Source organism: Hemicordylus capensis, chromosome 2 (genome assembly GCF_027244095.1).
Source record: "Hemicordylus capensis ecotype Gifberg chromosome 2, rHemCap1.1.pri, whole genome shotgun sequence".
Lineage (NCBI taxonomy): Eukaryota > Metazoa > Chordata > Lepidosauria > Squamata > Cordylidae > Hemicordylus > Hemicordylus capensis.
The window spans coordinates 307,513,943-307,528,277 of record NC_069658.1 but is presented as its reverse complement, the minus strand read 5'-3'; the positions used below and the strand labels follow the sequence as shown (position 1 = coordinate 307,528,277).

Here is a 14,335-nt window from a genome sequence, read left to right as displayed (position 1 = left end):
GCCTAATATAGACATCTCCAGGCGGTGTACAATTTAAGACATAATATAAAAACAATACAGAACAGTTAAAATTCATAAAACAGATAAAAAGCAGATAAAAAAGCACTCCTGGCTACAGCCTCAACCGGAGAAACCAGGGGGTGTTTGGGATCCAGGAGCACTACCAAACTGTGCACCTGATCTTTTAGGGGGAGTTTAACCCCATCCAGAGCAGGCAGATCTAAACCATTTCTCAGATCCCAACCCCCTACAGACAGTACCTCAGTCTTGTTTGGATTCAGCTTCAGCCTGTTATCCCTCATACAGCCCGTAATCACCTCCAAGCAGGCACGGGGAATGGGGGGGAGGGAGGTCATGCCATTTCCTGATGCAGTTGGTATGGAGAAATAGATCTGGGTGTCATCAGCATATTGATAGCATCCCAGACCAAACCTCCTGATGATCTTTCCCAGCAGTTTCATGTAGATACTAAAAAGCATTGGAGAGAGTATGGAGCCTTTTGGAACTCCACACTTTAGCTTTTGCTTTGCCGAATAACAGAATGACCCCCCCCCCATGCCTGCTTGGAGGTGATTACGGGCTATATGAGGGATAACAGGCTGTTATCCCACCATCTAGGATCTGCCAGAGAGGTAGGAATGGAACCACTGCAAAACAGTGCCACCCAGTCCCACCTTCTTCAAACGACCCAAGAGTCATGGTCAATGGTATTGAATACCAATACCATGGTCAATGGTATTGAAAGCTGCCGAGAGATCCAAAAGGATCAGCAGAGTCACACTCCCTCTATCAATCACCAGTTGGATATCATCCATCAGGCCAACCAAGGCAGTCTCAACCCCACAATATTATTTAAATATTTAATGAAACCTTATCTAGAACAGATTGAACTCCTCTCCAGTTGCTGGGTTCCCTGACAGGGATCTGGGTAAGGGAAATGGTATTCTTATAGACCAGGCCTGCTAATCCTCTGCCCTCCTGCAGATGTTGGCCTATAAATCCCATAATCCCTGGCTATTGGCCACTATGGCTAGGAATTATAGGAGTTGTAGTCCAAAAACAGCTGGGGGCCCAATGTTGAGCAGGCCTGTTATAGACACAGCCACCCCACCTCCCTGCCCACATCCTCTCACCTGCACCACCATGAGGTATCTGTGGTGATGACACCCAGTTCTATCACACTATGTCATCTGATACCAGGGAGTCAGTGAACTAGAGCTTGAAGATGATAATGGGCTGGATGTTGGCAAGCAAGTTGAGACCTAATCCGGACACGATGGAGCTGTGAGTGAAGTAGAATAGCCAAGTGGAGAGGAGTTCAATCTCTTCTAGATAAGGTTGCATACTGAAAGAGCAGATGCATGTTGTGGAGGTTCACCAGGAACTGGCGCTGCTCCTGGATAGCCAGTCTTTGCATCGCCTCAGCTTATACACCAGCTATGACTCTGTGAAAAGGCAGATCTGATTACCTTAACTCGGTTTGGTCACATGAAGGTGGACTGTTGCAGTGCTGTCTGGAGCAACCAGAATGCCCTTGAAGAGCAATCAAAACTTAATGCAGAATGCTGCTGTGTTGTTAAAGCAGTTAGTTAATTAGTTACAGTGGCCAATCGGCTTTCTGGGGCTGTGCAGAGTGGATATATTACTCTGATCTTAAAAGAATTGTACTGGCTGCCAAATGGTTTCCAGTTCCAATCAAAGGTGCTAGTCATTATCGTTAAAGCCGACTCAGATACATGAAGGCCATCTGCTCCCACATGATTCTACTTGCTCAAGAAGATCTGTAAGAGGAAATCTGCTCCTTGTACCAACATCTTTTCTTGATTTTCACACACATGGGACAGGGCCTTTTCTGTAGTTGCCCTGAGATTATGGAATTCCCTTCCTGGGAAAATCCATACCCTCACCTCCCTCCTTGCCTTCTAGAGGCAGCAAAAACCTATGTTATTCAGGCACAACTTTGGAGAATAGATCTGCTGTGTGCCTCCTTTGTATTTTTATGTGTGTTTTTATGGAGTTTTAAAATAGTATTTTAATTATGTTTTTACATTTCAAACAAAATTTATATTGGTTTGCTTTATTGTGTCAATATTTTAACATGCTCTGAACCATCATGAGGCTATTTTAACAAAAGGTAGTGAAGTAGAATAATAAATACATAAATATGTTCAAGTGCTTAGAAGACACATTTTCTACCAGAATGGCACACAGAGTGGCATATAACTAAATGGTAAAACATCCATAACCTACAAATGCATGAAATAGATAGGAAAGAAGGAAAATTGAGTGATTGCAATGAAGCGCTTCAGCTCCGTGGTGAAGCACTAGGGAAATGACCTCTACGCTACCATGTATTGTCAGCTAAATTGTAGTGTAGCATTGAACCAGTACTGATCTGAGCCATGTTTGGATTTGAGGCTTGACATTGGAATTATCCTCGAACCTAGTATTGTGATCATGCTAGGCTTTTATGTGATTGTCTCCATTGCTGCTTCTTTGTATATTGTGTGGTTATTTTTATGTATGTGTTTTAAAAAAAAACACAATTAAGTCTGTTTTTATATTTTAGCATAATATTTTAATTGTGTAATCTTTATAGTCCTGTTTTAATTTTTTCTATGTGAACCGCCTTGTGATTTTTTTTAATGAAAGGCGGTATATAAATTTAACAATAAATCAATAAAATACTACCAGTGGCATAGCCACCACTGAACAAGTTGGGAAGGAGACACAAGTCCAAAGCTTTAGGCCACCCCTTCCCTCCACCCTGGACTGGGGCACTTGCTGCTTGCTTGGACTCAGCTCCGGCTGCATCACTGAGCCAGCACAGAGCTGCCTCATTCCAGAGAGAACAGGCAGCCTCATGAAGGTAGGCCTGTTCTTGTCTTGGCATAGGGTAGCATGGTCTCACTGGTGTGGTGGCATCATCAGCATTGCTGGCATGTCGTTGGGACCAAGAATTGTGCTTATTCCCAACAGCTAGGTTCTGCCCAGCAACAGCAGGTTGGTGGCTGTGCAGGCCAGCTGGTGGTGGCAGCGGGGCAATGAAGGCTATTGGCAGTGGGGGGCCCGTCCTCAAATCTCACCTCAAGGACACCTTCAGCTTGTCTACTACCATGATAACTTTTCAACAATAGTTGAAGTAGCTTATCCTAAACTAGAACATTGATTTAAAACACCATTTATTTTCATTTTGTAGAGACGGCAAACAAAAGCAATGTGGTGACAGCAAGTACTGCCATTCAACTTCTAGATGACAGAAAATCCCCCGTGGTAGCAGGTAAAATGGTTGCTTCTTTTCGTGATCAGCAGACTTTGCTTTCTCATGCCACGTAGACATCCTATTAAAATGCTCATTTCAAGACTGTTTTGGAAGCAAGTTCAATAAAGTGCAATGCAATGACCTCATGTCTGGTTCGTTGCAGGCCTCATCTCCTTAAAATGCTTGATGTTAATGTCTTGAACTCAAGGGGGAATATATGAACTGATGGCTGATTCTGCATAAACAAAACAATAGTTAAAAACACCAAATTTTAGTGTGAGCAAATCTGTGGAAGCTCAAATTTCTCTTATTACAAATTTTGATTGAAATAGATGGAGCCTCACCAATCATGCCAGTGTTTAAAGTTAGATGCAAGTATCACATGAGAATAGCAATAGATATGCAGATGGTTTGGCAAGAAGATCTGAACAGTAAATAATGAAGATAAGTAAATACTAATGTAGAAATCAATGTGATTTGCAAAAATGAAGAACTGTGTCTTTAAATTCATGTGACTTGAACATTCCTGTAACTTCTGAAATAAAAGCTGGCTACAAGGCATTCCCCTGCCGCTTTTGGGGGGGGGGTACCCTCCTTTTTTTCTCCAACTCCAAATGCAAGGGATACTTTTATCAATTGCTGCACACTGAAATGCACAGGAAGTTGAACTTAATTCTCATTCTTATTGTGGTCGGCACCAGCAAACCTTAAAAATCCACTTTGTAACATTGATTCCTAATGCACATGTATGATGTTCTGTACTCTCTATGTTATATATAGATTTGGTCAAAAGACACATTATAAAGGCACATTAGGTGGCAACATAAATAAATTGTCATTTGAATGTGGAAGTCATTTTCTTTCTAGTTATGGAGAAAGAAGAAAAAGAAAATAATACATAATTAGCTGATTGTCCTGTATCAGATTTCAGCTGCATGTCCAAATGTGATCTGGGCCATTCCTATATTTGGATGCCAAGGCCCATTAGAAATCTAGCTATCAGAATTGCTCAGTTCAACGTATGAAATGGAAGCTGATTTTGGCAGTCCTTCCTATATCCCTAATGCCTATGGTTTTTGAGGTTGTTTCCTGAACTTGTAGCGGCATGTTTTCATAAATGCTCCTATCTGTAAATGACAGGCATTTTAAGAAAAGGGAAATAATATACACTGTGCTGTAATGCATATAAATGCCAGCAGCCATTGATTTTATTCTACCTTGCAATAAGTATAAAGTAATAATTTATTATTCATTCATTCATTCATTCATTCGATTTATATACCTCCCTTCCAGAATGGCTCAGGGCAGTTTACAACAGAATAAAAACAATTAAAACCAGTTAACAATTAAAATCAAAACTATAAAAACAGAATAAAACCAATTAAACAGCTAAAAACCCTGGAAAACCAGGACAACAATTTAAAACAGTTTACAGCAGCTTAAAAACCCTGTATTATCTTTGTTATTATTATACCTGTTACATGTTGTAAAACATAAAGGCAGAGAGGGAAATTGCTTGGTAAAAGGGAACATGTGGTGTAACTGAAGAGTGGTTGATACATCTGATGGCATACTTAACAGTTTGGGATTGGCGTTTCTTCATGCAGCTGTCTCCAGTCTGCTCACTGACAAATTAGAGAGTAAAAGGTCACACCGGCCCCTTAACCATTGACCCAGGGCTGAACAACTTTGGCCTTCTAGCTGTTTTTGGACTATAGCTCCCATCATCCCCAGCCACAGTGGCTAGTAGGAAGAGATGATGGGGGTTGTAGTCCAACATCTGCAGGAGGGCTGAAGTTGTACAGCCCTGCATTAACCTGTGCTTTAGATTGCATGGTTTAGAACATAACTTGTTGCCTTCCTTTGAAGAGGGAAGATAGTGGGAGACGAATGAGCATAGAAGTCACGTCCATGTGGTCCACCAGCCAGATGTCCAACATTTCACATGCACGAATGTTCCATGTCATACATACAGTGGGTATAGGAAAGAATCACCCCCTTTGATAGACCTTAAATTCTGGTTCCCTTTCATCCTGAAATGAAAACACAAAGAAAATTCCCTTCACCAGCTGTACTTATCCAATGCAACCTATAACATCCAACTGAAAAACATCACAATTACAGTCAGGAAAAAGTGTCAGAAACAAAAAACAAGAATTACTGAGATTGAAAAAGGATCACCCCCCCAATGTCAATATTTTGTTGAACCACCTTTTGCTTTAATAAAAGCCTTGAGTCTGTTGGGATACTTCTCTATCAACCTTGCAACCAGAATTTAAGGTCTATCAAAGGGGGTGATTCTTTCCTATACCCACTGTATCTCTGAACTATCTTGTATCTGTGAACTATCAGTGAACTATCAATGAACTATCACTGTATCTCTGAACTATCTGAACTGTATCTCTGAACTATCATTGTATCTCTGAACTATCTCTGAACCTTCATCTTAGTCCACTTTGCCTCCACATCAGTTGGTGTTTAGGACTGGAATAATGTTTCCTGAGTAGTACAAGAAGTCCCCAAGTTACAAATAGGTTGTGTTCAAAAAGTTTGTTTATAAGTCAGATGTTTGTAACATGGAACACACTAGTTCCCAACAGTAATGACTTGTTTTTATGTGCAGGCTGGCATTTGTAAGTGAGGGATTTCCTTAATATAATATGCTCTGGGGTTTTGTTTATGTGTACAGATGTTTGTAAGAAGTTGTTTGTAGATCAGGGAATGCCTGTAATGATGCTTAAGGGACTTCTTCTGCCCATGAACTTTAGTTCAGGGGCGAGCCTTTGAGCTGGGCCAGTTCAAGTGCGAGCCGGCTTGACTTCGCCAGCTGGCTTGACCCTAATGTAATGATTCCCAAATGGTGTGCCTTAAGAAAGCCTAAAGTGTACCTTAATGAATTAAATCACACACTGGATACATCCATCCCTGTATGCCTAGGTTGGGGAGAACCATGGAGCAACCCACTGCAATGCCAGTGTATGGGTAAAGATGCACCAGAATGCTCTCACATAGTCTGAAATACTGTTTATGGGCAGGGGAAGACCGCTGGGCCGGGCTGGGATTTAAAAAACAAACAAAAAATGTGGACTTACCATCATTGTGGGGCTTTGGAGGGTGCTGCCACAGCTGTGGGGAGCTCTCCTGAGGTCCTCCTCACCCACTGGCATCCCCCCAGTCATTTTCAGCCCCTTTCTTGCCATTTTTGGCCTGTTATGGGCTTCTCTGTGCTGGAGGTGGCCATTTTGGAGGCCACTGTGCATGTTCACTGGCCATCTGTGTGGCTGGGCTCATTACCCAGCCATTCAGAAGGCCAGTGCACATGCATGACATCCTCCAAAATGGCTACCACAAGTGCAGAGAGGCCTGTAATGGGCTGAAAATGACCGGGGAGAGGCTGGAGGGGCGAGGGTGAACTTTGGGAGACATCCCCCCCATGACCATGGCGACACTCCTGAAGCCCCGCAATGGTGGTACGTCTGCCACTTTTGTAAGAAACTTTTTTTTCCTCCAACCCCCCCCCCCCCCCAGAAGCCCGGCCTGAACCAGTTTGGACTCAAGCCGGACTGGGCCTGGTTTGAGGCCACTTCTGTTCGAACCAAGCCATGTTTTCCGATTTTATGCACATCCCTACATTACATTTGATAGTTCTGTTAAATTTCAGGGATATAGTGAAAGAATAGCTCTAAATTTTTGTGTAATAGTATTGTGTAATAGTACATTATTCAAACATTTGGTTGATCTGTTGATTTCTTTAGTTTAAAGAATGACCCACACGTTCACTGCCATAGGAAAGTTGAAGAAGAACTGCAGCCTTGCAAGGTGGCTGCAGAGAAGGACATTGTAGAACTGGAAAAGGTGCAGAAGAGGACAATTAAGATGATCAGGCGCATGGAGCACCTTCCTTATGGGGCTCTTTAGTTTGGAAAATAGGCAATTACAGGGAAACATGATAGAGGTGTATAAATTATGCATGGGATAGAGAGAGTGGACAGAGAATTTTTTCTCCCTCTCTCACAACATCCCATGAAACTGATGGCCAGGAAATTTAGGACCGACAAAAGGACATACTATACTTTTTCACACATTGCATAATTAATCTATGAAATTCTCTGCCACGGAATGTGGTGATATCCACCAGCTTGGATGGCTTTAAAGGAGGCTTAGACAAATTCATGGAGGACAGGTCTATCAATGGATACTGGTGGCTGTAGGCTACCTCCAGTCTCACAGGCATGATACCTGTAAATACCCATTGCAGGGGAGCAACAGCAGGAGAGAGGGAATGACCTCACCTCTTGCCTGTGGTCATCTCGGAGGCATCTGGTGGGCCACTGTGTGAAACAGGATGCTGGACTTGATAGGCCTTGGACCTGATCCCAGCAGGGCTGCTCTATGGTCTTATGTTTTGCAGCTGAGTGTGCACAAAAGGGAAGGAGGAGCAATTTTCACTTCTTCCCCCTTCCTCCAAAAGTCCTTTTGGTTTCAGAAATATGTCCCTAAGGCTGCGTGATCCCCAGAATGTATTTCTGGACATATTTCTGGAACATGGACGTGTTTCTGGAAGCCAAAAGGACTTTTGGAGGGAGGGCAGAGAAACAGAAATCACCCCTCTCCTACTATACACACTTGTCTACAAAAGAAACTTTCTCTGAAGCCTCCTTGCAAGAGCACAGCCCTTCTTCTAACCTCCTGTGGCTGCAAAACATGTGGGCCACTGTATGTTATTGTCAAAAGCATATATGCAAACCAGGAAAATTTTAGTCTTTTAGGAAGAGGGGTGTACATTATGAGTAATTAAGGCACACTTGCAATGCATGCTAAATTAACCCTATACTTCATGATGTGAGACATTTGAAAGAGCAGGAAAGACTAAGCAGTGCATGAGCTGCATATTAGCAGATGCTTGGTTATCTTTCACTGAAGACCTAAGAGAGCTGATAGCATGCTGACCATCTGGCCTGAATGTCAACAAGCACTTTCCTCTCATAATGGAAAAGGTTACAGCAGAAAATAGTTTATTATTAGACAAACGGTCTCATGAGAACAACAGGTGTTTTCACAAGGTCAGTACTTGTAACTATCTTCTTAGTTATCTGAAATATATTTAGCACAGTTCGGTTACCAAGGAAAACTCAGATTAAAAACAGAATGGCTGGTTTTTATGCTGAACAGCGGAAGTGTGAGAAAACTTCAGGTTTCCTCTTTATCTCAAATTGCTGTCTGCAAACCCCACACAATATGTCTCTGGTGAAAAGATAGCAGGGACTTCATTAAGTTGTTTGTCCTACCAGGACATTAAGTTACCTGTTCATGTTAGGAACACTCAGTATTGATTGAGGAGTTTAGAAAAAAGGTGACTTAGGGGAAGCATGATTGAGGTCCATAAAATTATGCACGGTGTAGAGAGAGTGGACAAAGAGACATTTTTATTCCTCTCTCACAACATTAAAATTAGGAGTCATCCCATGAAACTGATAACCAGGAAATTTAGGACAAAAGGAAGTACTTTTTCAATCAGTGCTTAAGTAATCTACAGAATTCTTTGCCATGGGATGTGGTGATGGCCATCAGCTTGGATGGCTTTAAAAGGGGCTTAGACAAATTCATGGAGGACAGGTCTATTAATGGCTACTAGTCTGGTGGCTACTAGTCTTGATGGCTAGACCGCTTCCAGACTTTGAGGCAGGATGCCTCTGAATACCAGTTGCAGGGTAGCAGCAGCAGGAGAGAGGGTTTGCCTTCATTGTCTCCTGCTTGTGGGCTTTCCAGAGCTATATGATGTGCGGCTGTGTGATCTCCTAGGCAGGATGCTGGACTGGATAGGCCTTGGATCTGATCCAGCTGGGCTTCTCTTATGTTGTAATAAAAAGAAAGGAGAGCTTTTTTTATCAGCAGCAATCACTTCACCAGTACTTTTGACATGGTGGCACTTAAACAAAAATTAGTTGTTATATTACTAAAATAAAATGAAACATTGGCCAAATTAGGACATAATGTGAAACCGGAGATATATGAACCCATGCTTTCAATTTGAAACTGTAAATCACATCACAGATGTTCATCCAATCACGGTTCGGCAGCTTCTGATTTCAAGGAAGGGTGGCCCCCTCCTTGCTCCTTGGCCACTGAGGCCATAACGCAGGCACCCACACACTACTTATGATGTCGGACTGAGGGCAGGGCATCAGCACTTTGTTCAGGTGGCTACCATTGGTCACGATTCCAAAGGGGGCATTTCGATTGTGCTCAGCTCTAGCTTCACAAACCAGATTCCTCAGGCTAATGACAGTTTAACCCTTTTCTCACTGTAGTCCCATCTATGTTACCTTAATAAATTGCAGGAGAACATTCACAGACCAAATACTTGACAGCTGAGGGGCACATCCTCAAGGGGGGCGGTGCTTGGTGGGCACAGACCGGAGCACTGTATATTTTAAGCTCTGTTGATTTTTCTGGATGCAAGTGGCATTGGGGTGGGGGGCCCAGGTGAGGCCCACTTTCCACTCCCCTCCATGGTTGCAACCCCCCCCCCAAAAACCCGGTTTTCCTTCTCTCTGCACCATCTGCTCTCAAAACCTGGGTAACCATTGACCGACACCTCCAGCTTGAACAGAAGCAAGCCCTCTGTGCAATATCCAGCCCCATTGTGCTGTACACAACAAGTCTAGGTGTGGGTTGGTGTATCCCATGTCCTCCCCTGCCCCATCCAAACCCCAAACTGCTTGTCACCCTCCCCACCACTGGCCAGGAGTGAGGTGGGGAGCTCCACACTTACATCTGGAAAGAAACACAATGGCTTAATAAAGAATGCTTTCAATATATTTGGCATTGACACACTGGCAGCTGTTTCATTAGCAAGGCAGAGACAGGTGTTTTCAGTCTCTGATCTTGCTGCTGCTGCAGGTGCGGGTGATGACTCTGTGCTAGCATCAACAATTTAAAGGGCGGCCAACCCCACCCTGGAGGTTGGCTGGAGGGAGAGGCTCCCAGGTATGTCCTGCGAAAGCACCTCTTACCACCCATGCCTCCTGCTACCTCCAGTGACCCTCAGGACTGGGGCCATGGGGCCTGCCAGCACAACATTGTTGTCTCCGCCAGGCACCCCTCTGCCACCACCCTTGCCCTCTAGATGTGCCCCCGGGTCCTCCAGCAAGACATCTCTCTTTGACTCACATATGTTGTTAAGGATGCAGCAGGCTATGATCACACACACAAGATCCTCCTCCATATCCAGCAAGCTATAGAGGGCGTGCCACCAGGCTTTCAGCCTCCTGAATGCCTGCTCCACCACACTCCTCACGCTGCTGTGTTTGTGGTTGAAGTTCCTCTCCAGGGCATCTCTGGGTAGGTATCTCTGCGATAGGTGACCATCCACTCCTGAAGGCTGTATCCCTGGTCCCTGAATATCGGCTTCACCTGTTGCCCACCAATCTCCACCGGCTTCACCTATTGCCCACTGACCTCCACAGGCACAGCATTCATCCAGGTACCCTGGCAGAATTTTGAGGTGAGTGGGAGGTCCAGAAAATGGCCATGTCATGGTTCCTGCCTGACAGCCCTGCATACACATCCGTGAACTGGCCTGTAGAGTCCACCACACCTTGAAGGGTCATGGTGTAGTAGTGCTTATGCCTGAAGTACACATTGTGGTGTTTAAGGGGGCACTACATGTGTGCCGACTATACAGCCAAGTGTGTGCCGACTATTCAGCCAAGGATGTGTGGGAACTAGGGGTGTGTAATTCAGATTTTCGGTGTTTTGATTTTGATCCGAACCGAAACACCCCTGTTCTGTTTTGTATCCGAATATGGCCCATCCGAATCACCCCTGATTTGATTCGGATCCAAATTAATCTGAATCTGAATTGATTCAGATTAAAAAAATGGGTCCCAGGGGCTAAATAGTGGGGTGGGGTGGTAGTGCCCAATGGGTGGAGGCTACCACCCAGATTTCAGGGGGATTGGGCAAAGGGCTGGTTTTTGGTGAAATTTTGAAGTTTTAGTGTCTTTGGGGCAGATCGGGGGCATAACGTGGGATCTGGGCCAAAAGAGTGGGGTGGGGTGGTAGTGACTAATGGGTGGAGGCTACCATCCCAATTGCAAAGCGATTGGGCAGAGGGCTGATTTTTGGTGAATTGTTGAAGTTTATGCGTCTTTAAGGTTTTTCTTCATAAGGTATAATGGAGCTTTCAGCAGCCCCATAAGTGCACTTGGGGGGTGCTGGGGTGGCCCAGAGTGAGTGGTGGTGTAGTGCACATAGGGTGCCAACCATGGCTGCTAACCCATGGCGTACAGGGTTCTGTTGTTTCTGAGGTATTCTGAGTGTGGATTCTATGATAACAAATGAGATTTTCAATGATACACCATGAATCCACTCTAATTTGCTATCATAGAATCCACACTCAGAATACCTCAGAAACAACAGAACCCTGTACACCATGGGTTAGAAACCCATGGGGGTGGTTGGCACCCTATGTGAACTACACCACCACTCGCTCTGGGCCACCCCAGCACCCCCCAAGTGCACTTATGGGGCTGCTGAAAGCTCCATTATACCACCTTATGAGGAAAAACCTTAAAGGCGCGTAAACTTCAACAATTAACCGAAAACCAGCCCTCTGCCCAAATCCTTTGAAAAAATTCAGGTAGCTTCCTTGCCCCTACCCGGCACTACCACCAACCCCACACCACTCTAAGCCACCCCTTTCCCCCTGACGTGAAGCGATACACCCTCCATTATACCTAATGGGGGAAAACCTTAAAGACGCGTAAACTTCAACAATTCACCAAAAATCAGCCCTCTGCACAATCACTCTGCAATTGGGGTGGTAGCCTCCACCCATTAGGCTACCCCACTCTTTTGGCCCAGATCCCACGTTATGCCCCCAATCTGCCCCAAAGACACTAAAACTTCAAAAATTCACCAAAAATCAGCCCGTTGCCCAATCCCTCTTCAATTGGGGTGGTAGCCTCCACCCATTGGGCATTACCACCCCACCCCACTATTTTGCCCCTGGGACCCGAAATTCGAGCAGACGTCACATCAGACCTTTTTGCATTGAAGTCAATGGGAGGCAAAAAGGCGGGAAATTCAAATAGACGTCATTGCTCAAAATGGTGGGGGGGAGAAGGCCACAAAATGGAGGTCCGAAAAATCCGAATATTTCGGATCCGAAACGGGTGATTCGTTTCAGATCCAAAAATTTTCAGAAATCTTAGGGGGTGATTCGCTTCGGCTCCGAATCACCCGAAATTCGCTGTTTCAGGTACAGATCGTTCTGTACCCAAAACGTTTCGCACATCCCTAGTGGGAACCCTTTCTTCTAAAACCCCAATATCATCTCTTACTCTTGGCTGTCTGTAAGAACCGCCAGGAGGATGCGGCTCTCAGCAGCACCTCGGCGGCAAACCCATCTAGGGGGTCTGCCTTGTAAATGAGGTTAAGGGAGGGAGCACCTGCTTAGCCACATTTCCTTGATTGTGTGCCGGTGTCAGCGGCTTGCAGCCGGCGCTGAAGCACTGACAGGTGCCCGCCCTTTGCTGGGAGGATCCCCACAAGGCACCATACGCTTGCGTGGTAAATTGTGGGATTTTGAGGGGCCAGGACGATGCATCCCAGCCCCTGCACCTCTGCACTCCCCAGGGGTAGTGGTTGACCTCCTGGGCTCATGATCTGCACAACCAACAGTCCTCAGAGATCGTCTGAGAGGAAGGTGGGTTTCTGCAGCCTTCCCTGCTGCTCACCCTCCTGGTCGTGAGAACAACCTCTATGTATTTCTTCTGCATCTTTAGAATCCAAAGTATGTCATGCACGTGATCCTCAAAAATATCTTCAAAATGAGACTTAAAGTCTGAGAGCTTGTAAGAAATCACACTAAATTTTTCACTTTGAAATGTCATTTTTCTCTAAGACCTTCTTGTCCTATTGATTTATCAAGAAACGCGATACAATTTCAAACCATCTTTTTCCCCCCTCTCTGTTTTTAATCAGCGTTGACATGTTTCTTAATAAAAACATGTAAACACATTTCATTCACAAGGATGAACAATCCTGTACAATTATATTTACTCTGTCAAATATATTCATGCAGTAGTAGTGCATGAGGAGAAATGAATGCACCACTATACTGAAAAACAAAATCAGAATTTAAGCTTCCATTGTCAATCATGAAAGTAATTTACTTAATCTTTTGCTCCAGTTTGTAAGCCACTCAATGTTATAATCATTATATTCAGCACTATAATCAGTAGTAATGCTGGCAAATCCTTTTGAAATGCTCCTGTGTGTTTTAGCAGAAATACAGACTTTGTATTTTTCCAGGACTTCAGTAGTACATTCAGTATATTATGAAAATGCACCTTTTCCTGAGAAGCACTGTATGTAAATTGTTTCAGTAGGGCATCTGCCCAGAATTAGGCTGGTGAAATACTATTTTCCTTCCAGGAGAAAAGTGGGGAAATGTGTGTCAGGTCCTCCAGTAACGTAATTCACCTAAGTTAGGATATTTTAATAAAGCCTGTTGATATAGTAAAATGAACATGGAACAAATACATTAGAGACCTTTTCAAACAATATATGTGGGGCATGGGATTATTTCTACTGCCCCCTCCTACTCCATGCAATCACCTGAAGCTGTCAACAGAGCCTATGTGAAATCCTCTCCCCACCCCACACACTGATATCTCAGCATCTCATCTGAATGGTGTTTATGTGGTAGCTTCTGCCAGAAGCTGCAGGTGAGGGAATTTTGTCGTTCTGTTCCATAGATGCTTCTACATCATTCCTAAATGGTTTTTAAAAAGTGGTGCAAGAGAAGTTTTAAAGGAAACGATTGCTAGTGCACATGCAGTAACTGCCCCCCTGAATTGCTTTGTTATTGTTGCAAATGGAGTAGGAAGAAGTCGTCAAATGTGATGTTTCAAATTTCTTGGTATATTATATACTCATTGCATGAGAGCATAACTATTATTAGTATTATCTGTATTTTATCTGTTATTAATGATCTGTGAGTGAGTGTGTATGTGTGGAGAGAGAGGGAATGAATAAACATGCATGAAGGACTTTTCTACTTCC

The 14,335-nt window shown here is 44.1% G+C and overlaps 1 protein-coding gene across 6 annotated transcripts in view; it reads left to right on the top strand.

Moving 5' to 3' along the window:
• Nucleotides 1–14,335, top strand: part of CACNA2D3 (calcium voltage-gated channel auxiliary subunit alpha2delta 3) — an 878,040-nt gene that overhangs the window by 723,597 nt on the left and 140,108 nt on the right. For all 6 annotated transcript variants that reach the window (XM_053293293.1, XM_053293291.1, XM_053293290.1 and 3 more), the window contains one exon: nt 3,200–3,280. In XM_053293293.1, the coding sequence (XP_053149268.1) occupies nt 3,200–3,280 (81 nt within the window). The remainder of the gene's footprint in view (nt 1–3,199; nt 3,281–14,335) is intronic.